The 24235-nt window shown below is 52.2% G+C and overlaps 1 protein-coding gene across 1 annotated transcript in view; it reads left to right on the forward strand.

The window, feature by feature from the left end:
- Positions 1 to 24235, forward strand: part of LOC140400184 (uncharacterized) — a 104172-nt gene that overhangs the window by 54280 nt on the left and 25657 nt on the right. The window contains exon 2 of the mRNA XM_072489652.1: positions 750 to 881. Within this exon, the coding sequence (XP_072345753.1) occupies positions 750 to 881 (132 nt within the window). The remainder of the gene's footprint in view (positions 1 to 749; positions 882 to 24235) is intronic.

Below are 24235 nucleotides of genomic sequence, written 5' to 3' on the forward strand. Positions count from 1 at the left end.
CCCTCCCTCCCTCCCTATCTCTGTAACTTCCTCCAGCCCCTACAATTCTCATCCTCCTGTTCAAATCCCTCCCTCCGTCCCTATCTCTGTAACCTCCTCCAGTCCCGACAATTCTCATCCTCCTCTTCAAATCCCTCCCTCCCTCCCTATCTCTGTAACTTCCTCCAGCCCCTACAATTCTCATCCTCCTGTTCAAATCCCTCCCTCCCTCCCTATCTCTGTAACCTCCCCCAGCCCCTACAATTCTCATCCTCCTGTTCAAATCCCTCCCTCCCTCCCTATCTCTGTAACCTCCTCCAGCCCCTACAATTCTCATCCTCCTGTTCAAATCCCTCCCTCGCCCCCTATCTCTGTAACCTCCTCCAGCCCCTACAATTCCCATCCTCCTGTTCAAATCCCTCCCTCCCTCCCTATCTCTGTAACCTCCTCCAGCCCCTACAATTCTCATCCTCCTGTTCAAATCCCTCCCTCGCCCCCTATCTCTGTAACCTCCTCCAGCCCCTACAATTCTCATCCTCCTGTTCAAATCCCTCCCTCGCCCACCCCCCTCCACCCAAGGCACCGGATCGGGCGCAGATTCCGGGCCTGCTCGTCGATCGGAGCCCTTGAGGGGAAATGGGGAGTCGAGCTCGGGGATCATTGCCCCCCCCCCCCCCCAATCGCAATCCGCAGCCCGGTGCTCGTCCTTCGCTCTGACTATCTCTCTCTCTCTCTCTCTCTCTCTCTCTCTCTCTCCCTCTCTCCCTCAGGTCAAGCCTCTCCTCCAGGTGACCCGGCAGGACGAGGAGATTCAGGCCAAGGACGAGGAGCTCCTGAAGGTCAAAGAGAAGCAGGTGAAGGTCGAGGTGGACTTGACGGAGCTGGGCCGCAAACACCAACAGGTGAGGAGTGAGGGGATTCACTTCGTATCTAACCCCGTGCTGTACCTGTCCTGGGAGTGTTTGATGGGGACAGTGTAGCGGGAGCTTTACTCTGTATCTAACCCCGTGCTGTACCTGTCCTGGGAGTGTTTGATGGGGACAGTGTAGAGGGAACTTTACTCTGTATCTAACCCCGTGCTATACCTGTCCTGGGAGTGTTTGATGGGGACAGTGTAGAGGGAGCTTTACTCTGTATCTAACCCCGTGCTGTACCTGTCCTGGGAGTGTTTGATGGGGACAGTGTAGAGAGAGCTTTGCTCTGGATCTAACCCCATGCTGTACCTGTCCTGGGAGTGTTTGATGGGGACAGTGTAGAGGGAGCTTTACACTGTATCTAACCCCGTGCTGTGCCTGTCCTGGGAGTGTTTGATGGGGACAGTGTAGAGGGAGCTTTACTCTGTATCTAACCCCGTGCTGTACCTGTCCTGGGAGTGTTTGATGGGGACAGTGTAGAGGGAGCTTTACTCTGTATCTAACCCCGTGCTGTACCTGTCCTGTGAGTGTTTGATGGGGACAGTGTAGAGGGAGCTTTACTCTGTATCTAACACCGTGCTGTACCTGTCCTGGGAGTGTTTGATGGGGACAGTGTCGAGGGAGCTTTACTCTGTATCTAACCCCGTGCTGTACCTGTCCTGGGAGTGTTTGATGGGGACAGTGTAGAGGGAGCTTTACTCTGTATCTAACCCCGTGCTGTACCTGTCCTGGGAGTATTTGATGGGGACAGTGTAGGGGGAGCTTTACTCTGTATCTAACCCCGTGCTGTACCTGTCCTGGAAGTGTTTGATGCGGACAGTGTAGAGGGAGCTTTACTCTGTATCTAACCCCGTGCTGTACCTGTCCTGGGAGTGTTTGATGGGGACAGTGTAGAGGGAGCTTTACTCTGTATCTAACCCCGTGCTGTACCTGCCCTGGGAGTGTTTGATGGGGACAGTGTAGAGGGAGCTTTACTCTGTATCTAACCCCGTGCTGTACCTGTCCTGGGAGTATTTGATGGGGACAGTGTAGAGGGAGCTTTACTCTGTATCTAACCCCGTGCTGTACCTGTCCTGGGAGTATTTGATGGGGACAGTGTAGGGGGAGCTTTACTCTGTATCTAACCCCGTGCTGTACCTGTCCTGGGAGTATTTGATGGGGACAGTGTAGGGGGAGCTTTACTCTGTATCTAACCCCGTGCTGTACCTGTCCTGGAAGTGTTTGATGCGGACAGTGTAGAGGGAGCTTTACTCTGTATCTAACCCCGTGCTGTACCTGTCCTGGGAGTGTTTGATGGGGACAGTGTAGAGGGAGCTTTACTCTGTATCTAACCCCGTGCTGTACCTGCCCTGGGAGTGTTTGATGGGGACAGTGTAGAGGGAGCTTTACTCTGTATCTAACCCCGTGCTGTACCTGTCCTGGGAGTGTTTGATGGGGACAGTGTAGAGGGAGCTTTACTCTGTATCTAACCCCGTGCTGTACCTGTCCTGGGAGTGTTTGATGGGGACAGTGTAGAGGGAGCTTTACTCTGTATCTAACACCGTGCTGTACCTGTCCTGGGAGTGTTTGATGGGGACAGTGTCGAGGGAGCTTTACTCTGTATCTAACCCCGTGCTGTACCTGTCCTGGGAGTGTTTGATGGGGACAGTGTAGAGGGAGCTTTACTCTGTATCTAACCCCGTGCTGTACCTGTCCTGGGAGTATTTGATGGGGACAGTGTAGGGGGAGCTTTACTCTGTATCTAACCCCGTGCTGTACCTGTCCTGGAAGTGTTTGATGCGGACAGTGTAGAGGGAGCTTTACTCTGTATCTAACCCCGTGCTGTACCTGTCCTGGGAGTGTTTGATGGGGACAGTGTAGAGGGAGCTTTACTCTGTATCTAACCCCGTGCTGTACCTGCCCTGGGAGTGTTTGATGGGGACAGTGTAGAGGGAGCTTTACTCTGTATCTAACCCCGTGCTGTACCTGTCCTGGGAGTATTTGATGGGGACAGTGTAGAGGGAGCTTTACTCTGTATCTAACCCCGTGCTGTACCTGTCCTGGGAGTATTTGATGGGGACAGTGTAGGGGGAGCTTTACTCTGTATCTAACCCCGTGCTGTACCTGTCCTGGAAGTGTTTGATGCGGACAGTGTAGAGGGAGCTTTACTCTGTATCTAACCCCGTGCTGTACCTGTCCTGGGAGTGTTTGATGGGGACAGTGTAGAGGGAGCTTTACTCTGTATCTAACCCCGTGCTGTACCTGCCCTGGGAGTGTTTGATGGGGACAGTGTAGAGGGAGCTTTACTCTGTATCTAACCCCGTGCTGTACCTGTCCTGGGAGTGTTTGATGGGGACAGTGTAGAGGGAGCTTTACTCTGTATCTAACCCCGTGCTGTACCTGTCCTGGGAGTGTTTGATGGGGACAGTGTAGAGGGAGCTTTACTCTGTATCTAACCCCGTGCTGTACCTGTCCTGGGAGTGTTTGATGGGGACAGTGTAGAGGGAGCTTTACTCTGTATCTGACCCCGTGCTTTACCTGTCCTGGGAGTGCTTGATGGGGACAGTGTAGAGGGAGCTTTACTCTGTATCTAACCACGTGCTGTACCTGTTCTGGGAGTGTTTGATGGGGACAGTGTAGAGGGAGCTTTACTCAATATCTAACCCCGTGCTGTACCTGTCCTGGGAGTGTTTGATGGGGACAGTGTAGAGCGAGCTTTACTCTGTATCTAACCCCGTGCTGTACCTGTCCTGGGAGTGTTTGATGGGGACAGTGTAGAGGGAGCTTTACTCAGTATCTAACCCCGTGCTGTACCTGTCCTGGGAGTGTTTGATGGGGACAGTGTAGAGCGAGCTTTACTCTGTATCTAACCCCGTGCTGTACCTGTCCTGGGAGTGTTTGATGGGGACAGTGTAGAGGGAGCTTTACTCTGTATCTAACCCAGTGCTGTACCTGTCCTGGGAGTGTTTGATGGGGACAGTATAGAGGGAGCTTTACTCTCTATCTAACCCCGTGCTGTACCTGTCCTGGGAGTGTGTGATGGGGACAGTGTAGAGGGAGCTTTACTCTGTATCTAACCCCGTGTTGTACCTGTCCTGGGAGTGTTTGATGGGGTCAGTGTAGAGGGAGCTTTACTCTGTATCTAACCCCGTGCTGTACCTGTCCTGGAAGTGTTTGATGGGGACAGTGTAGAGGGAGCCTTACTCTGTATCTAACCCCGTGCTGTACCTGTCCTGGGAGTGTTTGATGGGGACTGTGTAGAAAGAGCTTTACTCTGTATCTAACCCCGTGCTGTAACTGTCCTGGGAGTGTTTGATGGGGACAGTGTAGGGGGAGCTTTACTCTGTATCTAACCCCGTGCTGTACCTGTCCTGGGAGTGTTTGATGGGGACAGTGTAGAGGGAGCTTTACTCTGTATCTAACCCCGTGCTGTACCTGTCCTGGGAGTGTTTGATGGGGACAGTGTAGAGGGAGCTTTACTCTGTATCTAACCCCGTGCTGTACCTGCCCTGGGAGTGTTTGATGGGGACAGTGTAGAGGGAGCTTTACTCTGTATCTAACCCCGTGCTGTACCTGTCCTGGGAGTATTTGATGGGGACAGTGTAGAGGGAGCTTTACTCTGTATCTAACCCCGTGCTGTACCTGTCCTGGGAGTATTTGATGGGGACAGTGTAGGGGAGCTTTACTCTGTATCTAACCCCGTGCTGTACCTGTCCTGGGAGTATTTGATGGGGACAGTGTAGGGGGAGCTTTACTCTGTATCTAACCCCGTGCTGTACCTGTCCTGGAAGTGTTTGATGCGGACAGTGTAGAGGGAGCTTTACTCTGTATCTAACCCCGTGCTGTACCTGTCCTGGGAGTGTTTGATGGGGACAGTGTAGAGGGAGCTTTACTCTGTATCTAACCCCGTGCTGTACCTGCCCTGGGAGTGTTTGATGGGGACAGTGTAGAGGGAGCTTTACTCTGTATCTAACCCCGTGCTGTACCTGTCCTGGGAGTGTTTGATGGGGACAGTGTAGAGGGAGCTTTACTCTGTATCTAACCCCGTGCTGTACCTGTCCTGGGAGTGTTTGATGGGGACAGTGTAGAGGGAGCTTTACTCTGTATCTAACCCCGTGCTGTACCTGTCCTGGGAGTGTTTGATGGGGACAGTGTAGAGCGAGCTTTACTCTGTATCTAACCCCGTGCTGTACCTGTCCTGGGAGTGTTTGATGGGGACAGTGTAGAGGGAGCTTTACTCAGTATCTAACCCCGTGCTGTACCTGTCCTGGGAGTGTTTGATGGGGACAGTGTAGAGCGAGCTTTACTCTGTATCTAACCCCGTGCTGTACCTGTCCTGGGAGTGTTTGATGGGGACAGTGTAGAGGGAGCTTTACTCTGTATCTAACCCAGTGCTGTACCTGTCCTGGGAGTGTTTGATGGGGACAGTATAGAGGGAGCTTTACTCTCTATCTAACCCCGTGCTGTACCTGTCCTGGGAGTGTGTGATGGGGACAGTGTAGAGGGAGCTTTACTCTGTATCTAACCCCGTGTTGTACCTGTCCTGGGAGTGTTTGATGGGGTCAGTGTAGAGGGAGCTTTACTCTGTATCTAACCCCGTGCTGTACCTGTCCTGGGAGTGTTTGATGGGGACAGTGTAGAGGGAGCCTTACTCTGTATCTAACCCCGTGCTGTACCTGTCCTGGGAGTGTTTGATGGGGACTGTGTAGAAAGAGCTTTACTCTGTATCTAACCCCGTGCTGTAACTGTCCTGGGAGTGTTTGATGGGAACAGTGTAGGGGGAGCTTTACTCTGTATCTAACCCCGTGCTGTACCTGTCCTGGGAGTGTTTGATGGGGACAGTGTAGAGGGAGCTTTACTCTGTATCTAACCCCGTGCTGTACCTGTCCTGGGAGTGTTTGATGGGGACAGTGTAGAGGGAGCTTTACTCTGTATCTAACCCCGTGCTGTACCTGCCCTGGGAGTGTTTGATGGGGACAGTGTAGAGGGAGCTTTACTCTGTATCTAACCCCGTGCTGTACCTGTCCTGGGAGTATTTGATGGGGACAGTGTAGAGGGAGCTTTACTCTGTATCTAACCCCGTGCTGTACCTGTCCTGGGAGTATTTGATGGGGACAGTGTAGGGGGAGCTTTACTCTGTATCTAACCCCGTGCTGTACCTGTCCTGGGAGTATTTGATGGGGACAGTGTAGGGGGAGCTTTACTCTGTATCTAACCCCGTGCTGTACCTGTCCTGGAAGTGTTTGATGCGGACAGTGTAGAGGGAGCTTTACTCTGTATCTAACCCCGTGCTGTACCTGTCCTGGGAGTGTTTGATGGGGACAGTGTAGAGGGAGCTTTACTCTGTATCTAACCCCGTGCTGTACCTGTCCTGGGAGTGTTTGATGGGGACAGTGTAGAGGGAGCTTTACTCTGTATCTAACCCCGTGCTGTACCTGCCCTGGGAGTGTTTGATGGGGACAGTGTAGAGGGAGCTTTACTCTGTATCTAACCCCGTGCTGTACCTGTCCTGGGAGTGTTTGATGGGGACAGTGTAGAGGGAGCTTTACTCTGTATCTAACCCCGTGCTGTACCTGTCCTGGGAGTGTTTGATGGGGACAGTGTAGAGGGAGCTTTACTCTGTATCTGACCCCGTGCTGTACCTGTCCTGGGAGTGTTTGATGGGGACAGTGTAGAGGGAGCTTTACTCTGTATCTGACCCCGTGCTTTACCTGTCCTGGGAGTGCTTGATGGGGACAGTGTAGAGGGAGCTTTACTCTGTATCTAACCACGTGCTGTACCTGTTCTGGGAGTGTTTGATGGGGACAGTGTAGAGGGAGCTTTACTCTGTGTCTAACCCCGTGCTGTACCTGTCCTGTGAGTGTTTGATGGGGACAGTGTAGAGGGAGCTTTACCCTGTATCTAACCCCGTGCTGTACCTGTCCTGGGAGTGTTTGATGGGGACAGTGTAGAGGGAGCTTTACTCTGTATCTAACCCCGTGCTGTACCTGTCCTGGGAGTGTTTGATGGGGACAGTGTAGAGGGAGCTTTACTCTGTATCTAACCCCATGCTGTACCTGTCCTGGGAGTGTTTGATGGGGACAGTGTAGAGGGAGCTTTACTCTGTATCTAACCCCGTGCTGTACCTGTCCTGGGAGTGTTTGATGGGGACAGTGTAGAGGGAGCTTTACTCTGTATCTAACCCCGTGCTGTACCTGTCCTGGGAGTGTTTGATGGGGACAGTGTAGAGGGAGCTTTACTCTGTATCTAACCCCGTGCTGTACCTGTCCTGGGAGTGTTTGATGGGGACAGTGTAGAGGGAGCTTTACTCTGTATCTAACCCCATGCTGTACCTGTCCTGGGAGTGTTTGATGGGGACAGTGTAGAGGGAGCTTTACTCTGTATCTAACCCCGTGCTGTACCTGTCCTGGGAGTGTTTGATGGGGACAGTGTAGAGGGAGCTTTACTCTGTATCTAACCCCGTGCTGTACCTGTCCTGGGAGTGTTTGATGGGGACAGTGTCGAGGGAGCTTTACTCTGTATCTAACCCCGTGCTGTACCTGTCCTGAGAGTGTTTGATGGGGACAGTGTAGAGGGAGCTTTACTCTGTATCTCACCACGTGCTGTACCTGTCCTGGGAGTGTTTGATGGGGACAGTGTAGAGGGAGCTTTACTCTGTATCTAACCCCGTGCTGTACCTGTCCTGGGAGTGTTTGATGGGGACAGTGTAGAGGGAGCTTTACTCTGTATCTAACCCCGTGCTGTACCTGTCCTGGGAGTGTTTGATGGGGACAGTGTAGAGGGAGCTTTACTCTGAATCTAACCCCGTGCTGTACCTGCCCTGGGAGCGTTTGATGGGGACAGTGTAGAGGGAGCTTTACTCTGTATCTAACCCCGTGCTGTACCTGTCCTGGGAGTGTTTGATGGGGACAGTGTAGAGCGAGCTTTACTCTGTATCTAACCCCGTGCTGTACCTGTCCTGGGAGTGTTTGATGGGGACAGTGTAGAGGGAGCTTTACTCTGTACCTAACCCCGTGCTGTACCTGTCCTGGGAGTGTTTGATGGGGACAGTGTAGAGTGAGCTTTGCTCTGTATCTAACCCCGTGCTGTACCTGTCCTGGGAGTGTTTGATGGGGACAGTGTGGAGGGAGCTTTACTCTGTATCTAAGCCCGTGCTGTACCTGTCCTGGGAGAGTTTGATGGGGACAGTGTAGAGGGAGCTTTACTCTGTACCTAATCCCGTGCTGTACCTGTCCTGGGAGTGTTTGATGGGGACAGTGTAGAGCGAGATTTACACTGTATCTAACCCCGTGCTGTACCTGTCCTGGGAGTGTGTGACGGGGACAGGGTAGAGGGAGCTTTACTCTGTATCTAACCCCGTGCTGTCCCTGTCCTGGGAGTGTTTGATGGAGACAGTGTAGAGGGAGCTTTACTCTGTATCTAACCCCGTGCTGTACCTGTCCTGGGAGTATTTGATGGGGACAGTGTCGAGGGAGCTTTACTCTGTATCTAACCCCGTGCTGTACCTGTCTTGGGAGTGTTTGATGGGGACAGTGTAGAGGGAGCTTTACTCTGTATCTAACCCCGTGCTGTACCTGTCCTGGGAGAGTTTGATGGGGACAGTGTAGAGGGAGCTTTACTCTGTATCTAACCCTGTGCTGTACCTGTCCTGGGTGTGTTTGATGGGGACAGTGTAGAGCGAGATTTACACTGTATCTAACCCCGTGCTGTACCTGTCCTGGGAGTGTTTGATGGTGACAGTGTAGAGGGAGCTTTACTCTGTATCTAACCCCGTGCTGTACCTGTCCTGGGAGTGTTTGATGGGGACAGTGTAGAGGGAGCTTTACTCTGTATCTAACCCCGTGCTCTACCTGTCCTGGGAGTGTTTGATGGGGACAGTGTAGAGGGAGCTTTACTCTGTATCTAACCCCGTGCTCTACCTGTCCTGGGAGTGTTTGATGGGGACAGTGTAGAGGGAGCTTTACTCTGTATCTAACCCCGTGCTGTACCTGTCCTGGGAGTGTTTGATGGGGACAGTGGAGAGGGAGCTTTACTCTGTATCTAACCCCGTGCTGTACCTGTCCTGGGAGTGTTTGATGGGGAAAGTGTAGAGGGAGCTTTACTCTGTATCTAACCCCGTGCTGTACCTGTCCTGGGAGTGTTTGATGGGGACAGTGTAGAGGGAGCTTTACTCTGTATCTAATCCCGTGCTGTACCTGTCCTGGGAGTGTTTGATGGGGACAGTGTAGAGGGAGCTTTACTCTGTATCTAACCCCGTGCTGTACCTGTCCTGGGAGAGTTTGATGGGGACAGTGTAGAGGGAGCTTTACTCTGTACCTAATCCCGTGCTGTACCTGTCCTGGGAGTGTTTGATGGGGACAGTGTAGAGGGAGCTTTACTCTGTATCTAACCCCGTGCTGTACCTGTCCTGGGAGTGTGTGACGGGGACAGTGTAGAGGGAGCTTTACTCTGTATCTAACCCCGTGCTGTCCCTGTCCTGGGAGTGTTTGATGGAGACAGTGTAGAGGGAGCTTTACTCTGTATCTAACCCCGTGCTGTACCTGTCCTGGGAGTATTTGATGGGGACAGTGTCGAGGGAGCTTTACTCTGTATCTAACCCCGTGCTGTACCTGTCTTGGGAGTGTTTGATGGGGACAGTGTAGAGGGAGCTTTACTCTGTATCTAACCCCGTGCTGTACCTGTCCTGGGAGAGTTTGATGGGGACAGTGTAGAGGGAGCTTTACTCTGTATCTAACCCTGTGCTGTACCTGTCCTGGGTGTGTTTGATGGGGACAGTGTAGAGCGAGATTTACACTGTATCTAACCCCGTGCTGTACCTGTCCTGGGAGTGTGTGACGGGGACAGTGTAGAGGGAGCTTTACTCTGTATCTAACCCCGTGCTGTCCCTGTCCTGGGAGTGTTTGATGGAGACAGTGTAGAGGGAGCTTTACTCTGTATCTAACCCCGTGCTGTACCTGCCTTGGGAGTGTTTGATGGGGACAGTGTAGAGGGAGCTTTACTCTGTATCTAACCCCGTGCTGTAACTGTCCTGGGAGTGTTTGATGGGGACAGTGTAGAGGGAGCTTTACTCTGTATCTAACCCCGTGCTCTACCTGTCCTGGGAGTGTTTGATGGGGACAGTGTAGAGGGAGCTTTACTCTGTATCTAACCCCGTGCTCTACCTGTCCTGGGAGTGTTTGATGGGGACAGTGTAGAGGGAGCTTTACTCTGTATCTAACCACGTGCTGTACCTGTCCTGGGAGTGTTTGATGGGGACAGTGGAGAGGGAGCTTTACTCTGTATCTAACCCCGTGCTGTACCTGTCCTGGGAGTGTTTGATTGGGACAGTGTAGAGGGAGCTTTACTCTGTGTCTAACCCCGTGCTGTACCTGTCCTGTGAGTGTTTAATGGGGACAGTGTCGAGGGAGCTTTACTCTGTATCTAACCCCGTGCTGTACCTGTCCTGGGAGTGTTTGATGGGGACAGTGTAGAGGGAGCTTTACTCTGTATCTAACCCCGTGCTCTACCTGTCCTGGGAGTGTTTGATGGGGACAGTGTAGAGGGAGCTTTACTCTGTATCTAACCCCGTGCTGTACCTGTCCTGGGAGTGTTTGATGGGGACAGTGGAGAGGGAGCTTTACTCTGTATCTAACCCCGTGCTGTACCTGTCCTGGGAGTGTTTGATTGGGACAGTGTAGAGGGAGCTTTACTCTGTGTCTAACCCCGTGCTGTACCTGTCCTGTGAGTGTTTAATGGGGACAGTGTCGAGGGAGCTTTACTCTGTATCTAACCCCGTGCTGTACCTGTCCTGGGAGTGTTTGATGGGGAAAGTGTAGAGGGAGCTTTACTCTGTATCTAACCCCGTGCTGTACCTGTCCTGGGAGTGTTTGATGGGGACAGTGTAGAGGGAGCTTTACTCTGTATCTAACCCCGTGCTGTACCTGTCCTGGGAGTGTTTGATGGGGACAGTGTAGAAGGAGCTTTACTCTGTATCTAACCCCGTGCTGTACCTGTCCTAGGAGTGTTTGATGGGGACAGTGTAGAGGGAGCTTTACTCTGTATCTAACCCCGTGCTGTACGTGTCCTGGGAGTGTTTGATGGGGACAGTGTAGAGGGAGCTTTACTCTGTATCTAACACCGTGCTGTACGTGTCCTGGGAGTGTTTGATGGGGACAGTGTAGAGGGAGCTTTACTCTGTATCTAACCCCGTGCTGTACCTGTCCTGGGAGTGTTTGATGGGGACAGTGTAGAGCGAGCTTTACTCTGTATCTAACCCCGTGCTATACCTGTCCTGGGAGTGTTTGATGGGGACAGTGTAGAGGGAGCTTTACTCTGTATCTAACCCCGTGCTGTACCTGTCCTGGGAGTGTTTGATGGGGACAGTGTAGAGGGAGCTTTACTCTGTATCTAACCCCGTGCTGTACCTGTCCTGTGAGTGTTTGATGGGGACAGTGGAGAGGGAGCTTTACTCTGTATCTAACCACGTGCTGTACCTGTCCTGGGAGTGTTTGATGGGGACAGTGTAGAGGGAGCTTTACTCTGTATCTAACCCCGTGCTGTACCTGTCCTGGGAGTGTTTGATGGGGACAGTGTAGAGGGAGCTTTACTCTGTATCTAACCCCGTGCTGTACCTGTCCTGGGAGTGTTTGTTGGGGACAGTGTTGAGGGAGCTTTACACTGTATCTAACCCCGTGCTGTACCTGTCCTGGGAGTGTTTGATGGGGACAGTGTAGAGGGAGCTTTACTCTGTATCTGACCACGTGCTGTACCTGTCCTGGGAGTGTTTGATGGGGACAGTGTAGAGGGAGCTATACTCTGTATCTAACCCCGTGTTGTACCTGTCCTGGGAGTGTTTGATGGGGACAGTGTAGAGGGAGCTTTACTCTGTGTCTAACCCCGTGCTGTACCTGTCCTGGGAGTGTTTGAAGGGGACAGTGTAGAGGGAACTTTACTCTGTATCTAACCCCGTGCTGTACCTGTCCTGGGAGTGTTTGATGGGGACAGTGTAGAGGGAGCTTTACTCTGAATCTAACCCCGTGCTGTACCTGCCCTGGGAGTGTTTGATGGGGACAGTGTAGAGGGAGCTTTACTCTGTATCTAACCCCGTGCTATACCTGTCCTGGGAGTGTTTGATGGGGACAGTGTAGAGGGAGCTTTACTCTGTATCTAACCCCGTGCTATACCTGTCCTGGGAGTGTTTGATGGGGACAGTGTAGAGGGAGCTTTACTCTGTATCTAACCCCGTGCTGTACCTGTCCTGGGAGTGTTTGATGGGGACAGTGGAGAGGGAGCTTTACTCTGTATCTAACCCCGTGCTGTACCTGTCCTGGGAGTGTTTGATGGGGACAGTGTAGAGGGAGCTTTACTCTGTATCTAACCCCATGCTGTACCTGTCCTGGGAGTGTTTGATGGGGACAGTGTAGAGGGAGCTTTACTCTGTATCTAACCCCGTGCTGTACCTGTCCTGGGAGTGTTTGATGGGGACAGTGTAGAGGGAGCTTTACTCTGTATCTAACGCCGTGCTGTACCTGTCCTGGGAGTGTTTGATGGGGACAGTGTAGAGGGAGCTTTACTCTGTATCTAACCCCGTGCTGTACCTGTCCTGGGAGTGTTTGATGGGGACAGTGTAGAGGGAGCTTTACTCTGTATCTAACACCGTGCTGTACCTGTCCTGGGAGTGTTTGATGGGGACAGTGTAGAGGGAGCTTTACTCTGTATCTAACCCCGTGCTGTACCTGTCGTGGGAGTGTTTGATGGGGACAGTGTCGAGGGAGCTTTACTCTGTATCTAACCCCGTGCTGTACCTGTCCTGAGAGTGTTTGATGGGGACAGTGTAGAGGGAGCTTTACTCTGTATCTCACCACGTGCTGTACCTATCCTGGGAGTGTTTGATGGGGACAGTGTAGAGGGAGCTTTACTCTGTATCTAACCCCGTGCTGTACCTGTCCTGGGAGTGTTTGATGGGGACAGTGTCGAGGGAGCTTTACTCTGTATCTAACCCCGTGCTGTACCTGTCCTGGGAGTGTTTGATGGGGACAGTGTAGAGGGAGCTTTACTCTGTATTTAACCCCGTGCTGTACCTGTCCTGGGAGTGTTTGATGGGGACAGTGTAGAGGGAGCTTTACTCTGAATCTAACCCCGTGCTGTACCTGCCCTGGGAGCGTTTGATGGGGACAGTGTAGAGGGAGCTTTACTCTGTATCTAACCCCGTGCTATACCTGTCCTGGGAGTGTTTGATGGGGACAGTGTAGAGGGAGCTTTACTCTGTATCTAACCCCGTGCTGTACCTGTCCTGGGAGTGTTTGATGGGGACAGTGTAGAGGGAGCTTTACTCTGTATCTAACCCCGTGCTGTAACTGTCCTGGGAGTGTTTGATGGGGACAGTGTAGAGGGAGCTTTACTCTGTATCTAACCCCGTGCTCTACCTGTCCTGGGAGTGTTTGATGGGGACAGTGTAGAGGGAGCTTTACTCTGTATCTAACCCCGTGCTGTACCTGTCCTGGGAGTGTTTGATGGGGACAGTGGAGAGGGAGCTTTACTCTGTATCTAACCCCGTGCTGTACCTGTCCTGGGAGTGTTTGATTGGGACAGTGTAGAGGGAGCTTTACTCTGTATCTAACCCCGTGCTCTACCTGTCCTGGGAGTGTTTGATGGGGACAGTGTAGAGGGAGCTTTACTCTGTGTCTAACCCCGTGCTGTACCTGTCCTGTGAGTGTTTAATGGGGACAGTGTCGAGGGAGCTTTACTCTGTATCTAACCCCGTGCTGTACCTGTCCTGGGAGTGTTTGATGGGGACAGTGTAGAGGGAGCTTTACTCTGTATCTAACCCCGTGCTCTACCTGTCCTGGGAGTGTTTGATGGGGACAGTGTAGAGGGAGCTTTACTCTGTATCTAACCCCGTGCTGTACCTGTCCTGGGAGTGTTTGATGGGGACAGTGGAGAGGGAGCTTTACTCTGTATCTAACCCCGTGCTGTACCTGTCCTGGGAGTGTTTGATTGGGACAGTGTAGAGGGAGCTTTACTCTGTGTCTAACCCCGTGCTGTACCTGTCCTGTGAGTGTTTAATGGGGACAGTGTCGAGGGAGCTTTACTCTGTATCTAACCCCGTGCTGTACCTGTCCTGGGAGTGTTTGATGGGGAAAGTGTAGAGGGAGCTTTACTCTGTATCTAACCCCGTGCTGTACCTGTCCTGGGAGTGTTTGATGGGGACAGTGTAGAGGGAGCTTTACTCTGTATCTAACCCCGTGCTGTACCTGTCCTGGGAGTGTTTGATGGGGACAGTGTAGAAGGAGCTTTACTCTGCATCTAACCCCGTGCTGTACCTGTCCTAGGAGTGTTTGATGGGGACAGTGTAGAGGGAGCTTTACTCTGTATCTAACCCCGTGCTGTACGTGTCCTGGGAGTGTTTGATGGGGACAGTGTAGAGGGAGCTTTACTCTGTATCTAACACCGTGCTGTACGTGTCCTGGGAGTGTTTGATGGGGACAGTGTAGAGGGAGCTTTACTCTGTATCTAACCCCGTGCTGTACCTGTCCTGGGAGTGTTTGATGGGGACAGTGTAGAGCGAGCTTTACTCTGTATCTAACCCCGTGCTATACCTGTCCTGGGAGTGTTTGATGGGGACAGTGTAGAGGGAGCTTTACTCTGTATCTAACCCCGTGCTGTACCTGTCCTGGGAGTGTTTGATGGGGACAGTGTAGAGGGAGCTTTACTCTGTATCTAACCCCGTGCTGTACCTGTCCTGTGAGTGTTTGATGGGGACAGTGGAGAGGGAGCTTTACTCTGTATCTAACCACGTGCTGTACCTGTCCTGGGAGTGTTTGATGGGGACAGTGTAGAGGGAGCTTTACTCTGTATCTAACCCCGTGCTGTACCTGTCCTGGGAGTGTTTGATGGGGACAGTGTAGAGGGAGCTTTACTCTGTATCTAACCCCGTGCTGTACCTGTCCTGGGAGTGTTTGATGGGGACAGTGTCGAGGGAGCTTTACTTTCTGTATCTAACCCCGTGCTGTACCTGTCCTGGGAGTGTTTGTTGGGGACAGTGTTGAGGGAGCTTTACACTGTATCTAACCCCGTGCTGTACCTGTCCTGGGAGTGTTTGATGGGGACAGTGTAGAGGGAGCTTTACTCTGTATCTGACCACGTGCTGTACCTGTCCTGGGAGTGTTTGATGGGGACAGTGTAGAGGGAGCTATACTCTGTATCTAACCCCGTGTTGTACCTGTCCTGGGAGTGTTTGATGGGGACAGTGTAGAGGGAGCTTTACTCTGTGTCTAACCCCGTGCTGTACCTGTCCTGGGAGTGTTTGAAGGGGACAGTGTAGAGGGAACTTTACTCTGTATCTAACCCCGTGCTGTACCTGTCCTGGGAGTGTTTGATGGGGACAGTGTAGAGGGAGCTTTACTCTGAATCTAACCCCGTGCTGTACCTGCCCTGGGAGTGTTTGATGGGGACAGTGTAGAGGGAGCTTTACTCTGTATCTAACCCCGTGCTATACCTGTCCTGGGAGTGTTTGATGGGGACAGTGTAGAGGGAGCTTTACTCTGTATCTAACCCCGTGCTGTACCTGTCCTGGGAGTGTTTGATGGGGACAGTGGAGAGGGAGCTTTACTCTGTATCTAACCCCGTGCTGTACCTGTCCTGGGAGTGTTTGATGGGGACAGTGTAGAGGGAGCTTTACTCTGTATCTAACCCCATGCTGTACCTGTCCTGGGAGTGTTTGATGGGGACAGTGTAGAGGGAGCTTTACTCTGTATCTAACCCCGTGCTGTACCTGTCCTGGGAGTGTTTGATGGGGACAGTGTAGAGGGAGCTTTACTCTGTATCTAACGCCGTGCTGTACCTGTCCTGGGAGTGTTTGATGGGGACAGTGTAGAGGGAGCTTTACTCTGTATCTAACCCCGTGCTGTACCTGTCCTGGGAGTGTTTGATGGGGACAGTGTAGAGGGAGCTTTACTCTGTATCTAACCCCATGCTGTACCTGTCCTGGGAGTGTTTGATGGGGACAGTGTAGAGGGAGCTTTACTCTGTATCTAACCCCGTGCTGTACCTGTCCTGGGAGTGTTTGATGGGGACAGTGTAGAGGGAGCTTTACTCTGTATCTAACACCGTGCTGTACCTGTCCTGGGAGTGTTTGAAGGGGACAGTGTAGAGGGAACTTTACTCTGTATCTAACCCCGTGCTGTACCTGTCCTGGGAGTGTTTGATGGGGACAGTGTAGAGGGAGCTTTACTCTGAATCTAACCCCGTGCTGTACCTGCCCTGGGAGTGTTTGATGGGGACAGTGTAGAGGGAGCTTTACTCTGTATCTAACCCCGTGCTATACCTGTCCTGGGAGTGTTTGATGGGGACAGTGTAGAGGGAGCTTTACTCTGTATCTAACCCCGTGCTGTACCTGTCCTGGGAGTGTTTGATGGGGACAGTGGAGAGGGAGCTTTACTCTGTATCTAACCCCGTGCTGTACCTGTCCTGGGAGTGTTTGATGGGGACAGTGTAGAGGGAGCTTTACTCTGTATCTAACCCCATGCTGTACCTGTCCTGGGAGTGTTTGATGGGGACAGTGTAGAGGGAGCTTTACTCTGTATCTAACCCCGTGCTGTACCTGTCCTGGGAGTGTTTGATGGGGACAGTGTAGAGGGAGCTTTACTCTGTATCTAACGCCGTGCTGTACCTGTCCTGGGAGTGTTTGATGGGGACAGTGTAGAGGGAGCTTTACTCTGTATCTAACCCCGTGCTGTACCTGTCCTGGGAGTGTTTGATGGGGACAGTGTAGAGGGAGCTTTACTCTGTATCTAACCCCATGCTGTACCTGTCCTGGGAGTGTTTGATGGGGACAGTGTAGAGGGAGCTTTACTCTGTATCTAACCCCGTGCTGTACCTGTCCTGGGAGTGTTTGATGGGGACAGTGTAGAGGGAGCTTTACTCTGTATCTAACACCGTGCTGTACCTGTCCTGGGAGTGTTTGATGGGGACAGTGTAGAGGGAGCTTTACTCTGTATCTAACCCCGTGCTGTACCTGTCGTGGGAGTGTTTGATGGGGACAGTGTCGAGGGAGCTTTACTCTGTATCTAACCCCGTGCTGTACCTGTCCTGAGAGTGTTTGATGGGGACAGTGTAGAGGGAGCTTTACTCTGTATCTCACCACGTGCTGTACCTATCCTGGGAGTGTTTGATGGGGACAGTGTAGAGGGAGCTTTACTCTGTATCTAACCCCGTGCTGTACCTGTCCTGGGAGTGTTTGATGGGGACAGTGTCGAGGGAGCTTTACTCTGTATCTAACCCCGTGCTGTACCTGTCCTGGGAGTGTTTGATGGGGACAGTGTAGAGGGAGCTTTACTCTGTATCTAACCCCGTGCTGTACCTGTCCTGGGAGTGTTTGATGGGGACAGTGTAGAGGGAGCTTTACTCTGTATTTAACCCCGTGCTGTACCTGTCCTGGGAGTGTTTGATGGGGACAGTGTAGAGGGAGCTTTACTCTGAATCTAACCCCGTGCTGTACCTGCCCTGGGAGCGTTTGATGGGGACAGTGTAGAGGGAGCTTTACTCTGTATCTAACCCCGTGCTATACCTGTCCTGGGAGTGTTTGATGGGGACAGTGTAGAGGGAGCTTTACTCTGTATCTAACCCCGTGCTGTACCTGTCCTGGGAGTGTTTGATGGGGACAGTGTCGAGGGAGCTTTACTCTGTATCTAACCCCGTGCTGTACCTGTCCTGGGAGTGTTTGATGGGGACAGTGTAGAGGGAGCTTTACTCTGTATCTAACCCCGTGCTGTGCCTGTCCTGGGAGCGTTTGATGGGGACAGTGTAGAGGGAGCTTTACTCTGTATCTAATCCCGTGCTGTACCTGTCCTGGGAGTGTTTGATGGGGACAGTGTAGAGGGAGCTTTACTCTGTATCTAACCCCGTGCTGTACCTGTCCTGGGAGTGTTTGATGGGGACAGTGTAGAGGGAGCTTTACTCTGTATCTAACCCCATGCTGTAACTGCTGGGAGTGTTTGATGGGGACAGTGTAGAGGGAGCTTTACTCTGTATCTAACCCCGTGCTGTACCTGTCCTGGGAGTGTTTGATGGGGACAGTGTCGAGGGAGCTTTACTCTGTATCTAACCCTGTGCTGTAACTGTCCTGGGAGTGTTTGATGGGGACAGTGTAGAGGGAGCTTTACTCTGTATCTAACCCCGTGCTGTACCTGTCCTGGGAGTGTTTGATGGGGACAGTGTAGAGTGAGCTTTGCTCTGTATCTAACCCCGTGCTGTACCTGTCCTGGGAGTGTTTGATGGGGACAGTGTAGAGCGAGATTTACACTGTATCTAACCCCGTGCTGTACCTGTCCTGGGTGTGTTTGATGGGGACAGTGTAGAGCGAGATTTACACTGTATCTAACCCCGTGCTGTACCTGTCCTGGGCGTGTGTGACGGGGACAGTGTAGAGGGAGCTTTACTCTGTATCTAACCCCGTGCTGTCCCTGTCCTGGGAGTGTTTGATGGAGACAGTGTAGAGGGAGCTTTACTCTGTATCTAACCCCGTGCTGTGCCTGTCCTGGGAGTATTTGATGGGGACAGTGTCGAGGGAGCTTTACTCTGTATCTAACCCCGTGCTGTACCTGTCTTGGGAGTGTTTGATGGGGACAGTGTAGAGGGAGCTTTACTCTGTATCTAACCCCGTGCTGTACCTGTCCTGGGAGAGTTTGACGGGGACAGTGTAGAGGGAGCTTTACTCTGTATCTAACCCTGTGCTGTACCTGTCCTGGGTGTGTTTGATGGGGACAGTGTAGAGCGAGATTTACACTGTATCTAACCCCGTGCTGTACCTGTCCTGGGAGTGTGTGACGGGGACAGTGTAGAGGGAGCTTTACTCTGTATCTAACCCCGTGCTGTCCCTGTCCTGGGAGTGTTTGATGGAGACAGTTTAGAGGGAGCTTTACTCTGTATCTAACCCCGTGCTGTACCTGCCCTGGGAGTGTTTGATGGGGACAGTGTAGAGGGAGCTTTACTCTGTATCTAACCCCGTGCTGTACCTGTCTTGGGAGTGTTTGATGGGGACAGTGTAGAGGGAGCTTTACTCTGTATCTAACCCCGTGCTGTACCTGTCTTGGGAGTGTTTGATGGGGACAGTGTAGAGGGAGCTTTACTCTGTATCTAACCCCGTGCTGTAACTGTCCTGGGAGTGTTTGATGGGGACAGTGTAGAGGGAGCTTTACTCTGTATCTAACCCCGTGCTGTACCTGTCTTGGGAGTGTTTGATGGGGACAGTGTAGAGGGAGCTTTACTCTGTATCTAACCCCGTGCTGTAACTGTCCTGGGAGTGTTTGATGGGGACAGTGTAGAGGGAGCTTTACTCTGTATCTAACCCCGTGCTCTACCTGTCCTGGGAGTGTTTGATGGGGACAGTGTAGAGGGAGCTTTACTCTGTATCTAACCCCGTGCTCTACCTGTCCTGGGAGTGTTTGATGGGGACAGTGTAGAGGGAGCTTTACTCTGTATCTAACCCCGTGCTGTCCCTGTCCTGGGAGTGTTTGATGGGGACAGTGTAGAGTGAGCTTTGCTCTGTATCTAACCCCGTGCTGTACCTGTCCTGGGAGTGTTTGATGGGGACAGTGTAGAGGGAACTTTACTCTGTACCTAACCCCGTGCTGTACCTGTCCTGGGAGTGTTTGATGGGGACAGTGTAGAGTGAGCTTTGCTCTGTATCTAACCCCGTGCTGTACCTGTCCTGGGAGTGTTTGATGGGGACAGTGTAGAGGGAGCTTTACTCTGTATCTAACCCCGTGCTCTACCTGTCCTGGGAGTGTTTGATGGGGACAGTGTAGAGGGAGCTTTACTCTGTATCTAATCCCGTGCTGTACCTGTCCTGGGAGTGTTTGATGGGGACAGTGTAGAGGGAGCTTTACTCTGTATCTAACCCCGTGCTGTCCCTGTCCTGGGAGTGTTTGATGGGGACAGTGTAGAGTGAGCTTTGCTCTGTATCTAACCCCGTGCTGTACCTGTCCTGGGAGTGTTTGATGGGGACAGTGTAGAGGGAACTTTACTCTGTACCTAACCCCGTGCTGTACCTGTCCTGGGAGTGTTTGATGGGGACAGTGTAGAGTGAGCTTTGCTCTGTATCTAACCCCGTGCTGTACCTGTCCTGGGAGTGTTTGATGGGGACAGTGTAGAGGGAGCTTTACTCTGTATCTAACCCCGTGCTGTACCTGTCCTGGGAGTGTTTGATGGGGACAGTGTGGAGGGAGCTTTACTCTGTATCTAACCCCGTGCTGTACCTGTCCTGGGAGAGTTTGATGGGGACAGTGTAGAGGGAGCTTTACTCTGTATCTAACCCCGTGCTGTACCTGTCCTGGGAGTGTGTGACGGGGACAGTGTAGAGGGAGCTTTACTCTGTATCTAACCCCGTGCTGTACCTGTCCTGGGAGTGTGTGACGGGGACAGTGTAGAGGGAGCTTTACTCTGTATCTAACCCTGTGCTGTGCCTGTCCTGGGAGTGTTTGATGGGGACAGTGTAGAGGGAGCTTTACTCTGTATCTAACCCCGTGCTGTAACTGTCCTGGGAGTGTTTGATGGAGACAGTGTAGAGGGAGCTTTACTCTGTATCTAACCCCGTGCTGTAACTGTCCTGGGAGTGTTTGATGGAGACAGTGTAGAGGGAGCTTTACTCTGTATCTAAACCCGTGCTGTACCTGTCCTGGGAGTATTTGATGGGGACAGTGTAGAGGGAGCTTTACTCTGTATCTAACCCCGTGCTGTACCTGTCTTGGGAGTGTTTGATGGGGACAGTGTAGAGGGAGCTTTACTCTGTATCTAACCCCGTGCTGTACCTGTCCTGGGAGTGTTTGATGGGGACAGTGTAGAGGGAGCTTTACTCTGTGTCTAACCCCGTGCTGGACCTGTCCTGGGAGTGTTTGATGGGGACAGTGTAGAGGGAGCTTTACTCTGTATCTAACCCCGTGCTGTACCTGTCCTGGGGGTGTTTGTTAGGGACAGTGTAGAGGGAGCTTTACTCTGTATCTAACCCCGTGCTGTACCTGTCCTGGGAGTGTTTGATGGGGACAGTGTAGAGGGAGCTTTACTCTGTATCTAACCCCGTGCTGTACCTGTCCTGGGAGTGTTTGATGGGGACAGTGTAGAGGGAGCTTTACTCTGTATCTAACCCCGTGCTGTACGTGTCCTGGGAGTGTTTGATAGGGTCAGTGTAGAGGGAGACTTACTCTGTATCTAACCCCGGGCTGTACCTGTCCTGGGAGTGTTTGATGGGGACAGTGTAGAGGGAGCTTTACTCTGTATCTAACCCCGTGCTGTACCTGTCCTGGGAGTGTTTGATGGGGACAGTGTAGAGGGAGCTTTACTCTGTATCTAACCCCGTGCTGTACCTGTCCTGGGAGTGTTTGATGGGCACAGTGTAGAGGGAGCTTTACTCTGTATCGAACCCCGTGCTGTACCTGTCCTGGGAGTGTTTGATGGGGGACAGTGTAGAGGGAGCTTTACTCTGTATCTAACCCGGTGCTGTACCTGTCCTGGGAGTGTTTGATGGGGACAGTGGAGAGGGAGCTTTACTCTGTATCTAACCCCGTGCTGTACCTGTCCTGGGAGTGTTTGATAGGGACAGGGAGCTTTACTCAGTATCTAACACCGTGCTGTACCTGTCCTGGGAGTGTTTGCTGGAGACAGTGCAGAGGGAGCTTTACTCTGTATCTAACCCCGTGCTGTACCTGTCCTGGGAGTGTTTGATGGGGCCAGTGTAGCGGGATCTTTACTCTGTATCTAACCCCGTGCTGTACATGTCCTGGGAGTGTTTGATGGGGACAGTGTAGTGGGAGCTTTACTCTGTATCCAACCCCGTGCTGTACCTGTCCTGGGAGTGTTTGATGGGGTCAGTATAGAGGGAGCTTTACTCTGTATCTAACCCCGTGCTGTACCTGTCCTGGGAGTGTTTGATGGGACAGTGTAGAGGGAGCTTTACTCTGTATCTAACCCCGTGCTGTACCTGTCCTGGGAGTGTTTGATGGGGTCAGTATAGAGGGAGCTTTACTCTGTATCTAACCCCGTGCTGTACCTGTCCTGGGAGTGTTTGATGGGACAGTATAGAGGGAGCTTTACTCTGTATCTAACCCCGTGCTGTACCTGTCCTGGGAGTGTTCGGTGGGGACAGTGTCGAGGGAGCTTTACTCTGTATCTAACCCCGTGCTACACCTGTCCTGGGAGTGTTTGATGGGGACAGTGTAGTGTGAGCTTAACTCTGTATCCAACCCCGTGCTGTACCTGTCCTGGGAGTGTTTGATGGGGTCAGTATAGAGGGAGCTTTACTCTGTATCTAACCCCGTGCTGTACCTGTCCTGGGAGTGTTTGATGGGACAGTGTAGAGGGAGCTTTACTCTGTATCTAACCCCGTGCTGTACCTGTCCTGGGAGTGTTTGATGGGGACAGTGTAGAGGGAGCTTTACTCTGTATCTAACCCCGTGCTCTACCTGTCCTGGGAGTGTTTGATGGGGTCAGTATAGAGGGAGCTTTACTCTGTATCTAACCCCGTGCTGTACCTGTCCAGTGAGTGTTTCATGGGGACAGTGTAGAGGGAGCTTTACTCTGTATCTAACCCCGTGCAGTACCTGTCCTGGGAGTGTTTGATGGGGACAGTGTAGAGGGAGCTTTACTCTGTATCTAACCCCGTGCTGTACCTGTCCTGGGAGTGTTTGATGGGGACAGTGTAGAGGGAGCTTTACTCTGTATCTAACCCCGTGCTGTACCTGTCCTGGGAGTGTTTGATGGGGACAGTGTAGAGGGAGCTTTACTCCTTATCTAACCCCGTGCTGTACCTGTCCTGGGAGTGTTTGATGGGGACAGTGTAGAGGGAGCTTTACTCTGTATCTAACCCCGTGCTATTCCTGTCCTGGGAGTGTTTGATGGGGACAGTGTAGAGGGAGCTTTACTCTGTATCTAACCCCGTGCTGTACCTGTCCTGGGAGTGTTTGATGGGGATAGTGTCGAGGGAGCTTTACTCTGTATCTAACCCCGTGCTGTACCTGTCCTGGGAGTGTTTGATGGGGGCAGTGTTGAGGGAGCTTTACTCTGTATCTAACCCCGTGCTGTACCTGTCCTGGGAGTGTTTGATGGGGACAGTGTAGAGGGAGCTTTACTCTGTATCTAACCCCGTGCTGTACCTGTCCTGGGAGTGTTTGATGGGGACAGTGTAGAGGGAGCTTTACTCTGTATCTAACCCCGTGCTGTACCTGTCCTGGGAGTGATTGATGGGGACAGTGTAGAGGGAGCTTTACTCTGTATCTATCCCCGTGCTGTACCTGTCCTGGGAGTTTGATGGGGACAGTGTAGAGGGAGCTTTACTCTGTATCTAACCCCGTGCCGTACCTGTCCTGGGAGTGTTTGATGGGGACAGTGTCGAGGGAGCTTTACTCTGTATCTAACCCCGTGCTGTACCTGTCCTGGGAGTGTTTGATGGGGACAGTGTAGAGGGAGCTTTACTCTGTATCCAACCCCGTGCTGTAACTGTCCTGGGAGTGTTTGATGGGGACAGTGTAGAGGGAGCTTTACTCTGTATCTAACCCCATGTTGTAACTGTCCTCGGAGTGTTTGATGGGGACAGTGTAGAGGGAGCTTTACTCTGTATCTAACCCCGTGCTGTACCTGTCCTGGGAATGTTTGATGGGGACAGTGTAGAGGGAGCTTTACTCTGTATCTAACCCCATGTTGTAACTGTCCTCGGAGTGTTTGATGGGGACAGTGTCGAGGGAGCTTTACTCTGTATCTAACCCCATGTTGTAACTGTCCTCGGAGTGTTTGATGGGGACAGTGTAGAGGGAGCTTTACTCTGTATCTAACCGCGTGCTGTACCTGTCCTGGGAGAGTTTGATGGGACAGTGTAGAGGGAGCTTTACTCTGTATCTAACCCCGAGCTGTACCTGTCCTGGGAGTGTTTGATGGGGACAGTGTAGAGGGAGCTTTACTCTGTATCTAACCCCGTGCTGTACCTGTCCTGGGAGTGTTTGATGTGGACAGTGTAGAGGGAGCTTTACTCTGTATCTAACCCCGTGCTGTACCTGTCCTGGGAGTGTTTGATGGGGACAGTGTAGAGTGAGCTTTGCTCTGTATCTAACCCCGTGCTGTACCTGTCCTGGGAGTGTTTGATGGGGACAGTGTAGAGGGAACTTTACTCTGTACCTAACCCCGTGCTGTACCTGTCCTGGGAGTGTTTGATGGGGACAGTGTAGAGTGAGCTTTGCTCTGTATCTAACCCCGTGCTGTACCTGTCCTGGGAGTGTTTGATGGGGACAGTGTAGAGGGAGCTTTACTCTGTATCTAACCCCGTGCTCTACCTGTCCTGGGAGTGTTTGATGGGGACAGTGTAGAGGGAGCTTTACTCTGTATCTAATCCCGTGCTGTAC

Source organism: Scyliorhinus torazame, chromosome 24 (genome assembly GCF_047496885.1).
Source record: "Scyliorhinus torazame isolate Kashiwa2021f chromosome 24, sScyTor2.1, whole genome shotgun sequence".
Taxonomy (NCBI): domain Eukaryota; kingdom Metazoa; phylum Chordata; class Chondrichthyes; order Carcharhiniformes; family Scyliorhinidae; genus Scyliorhinus; species Scyliorhinus torazame.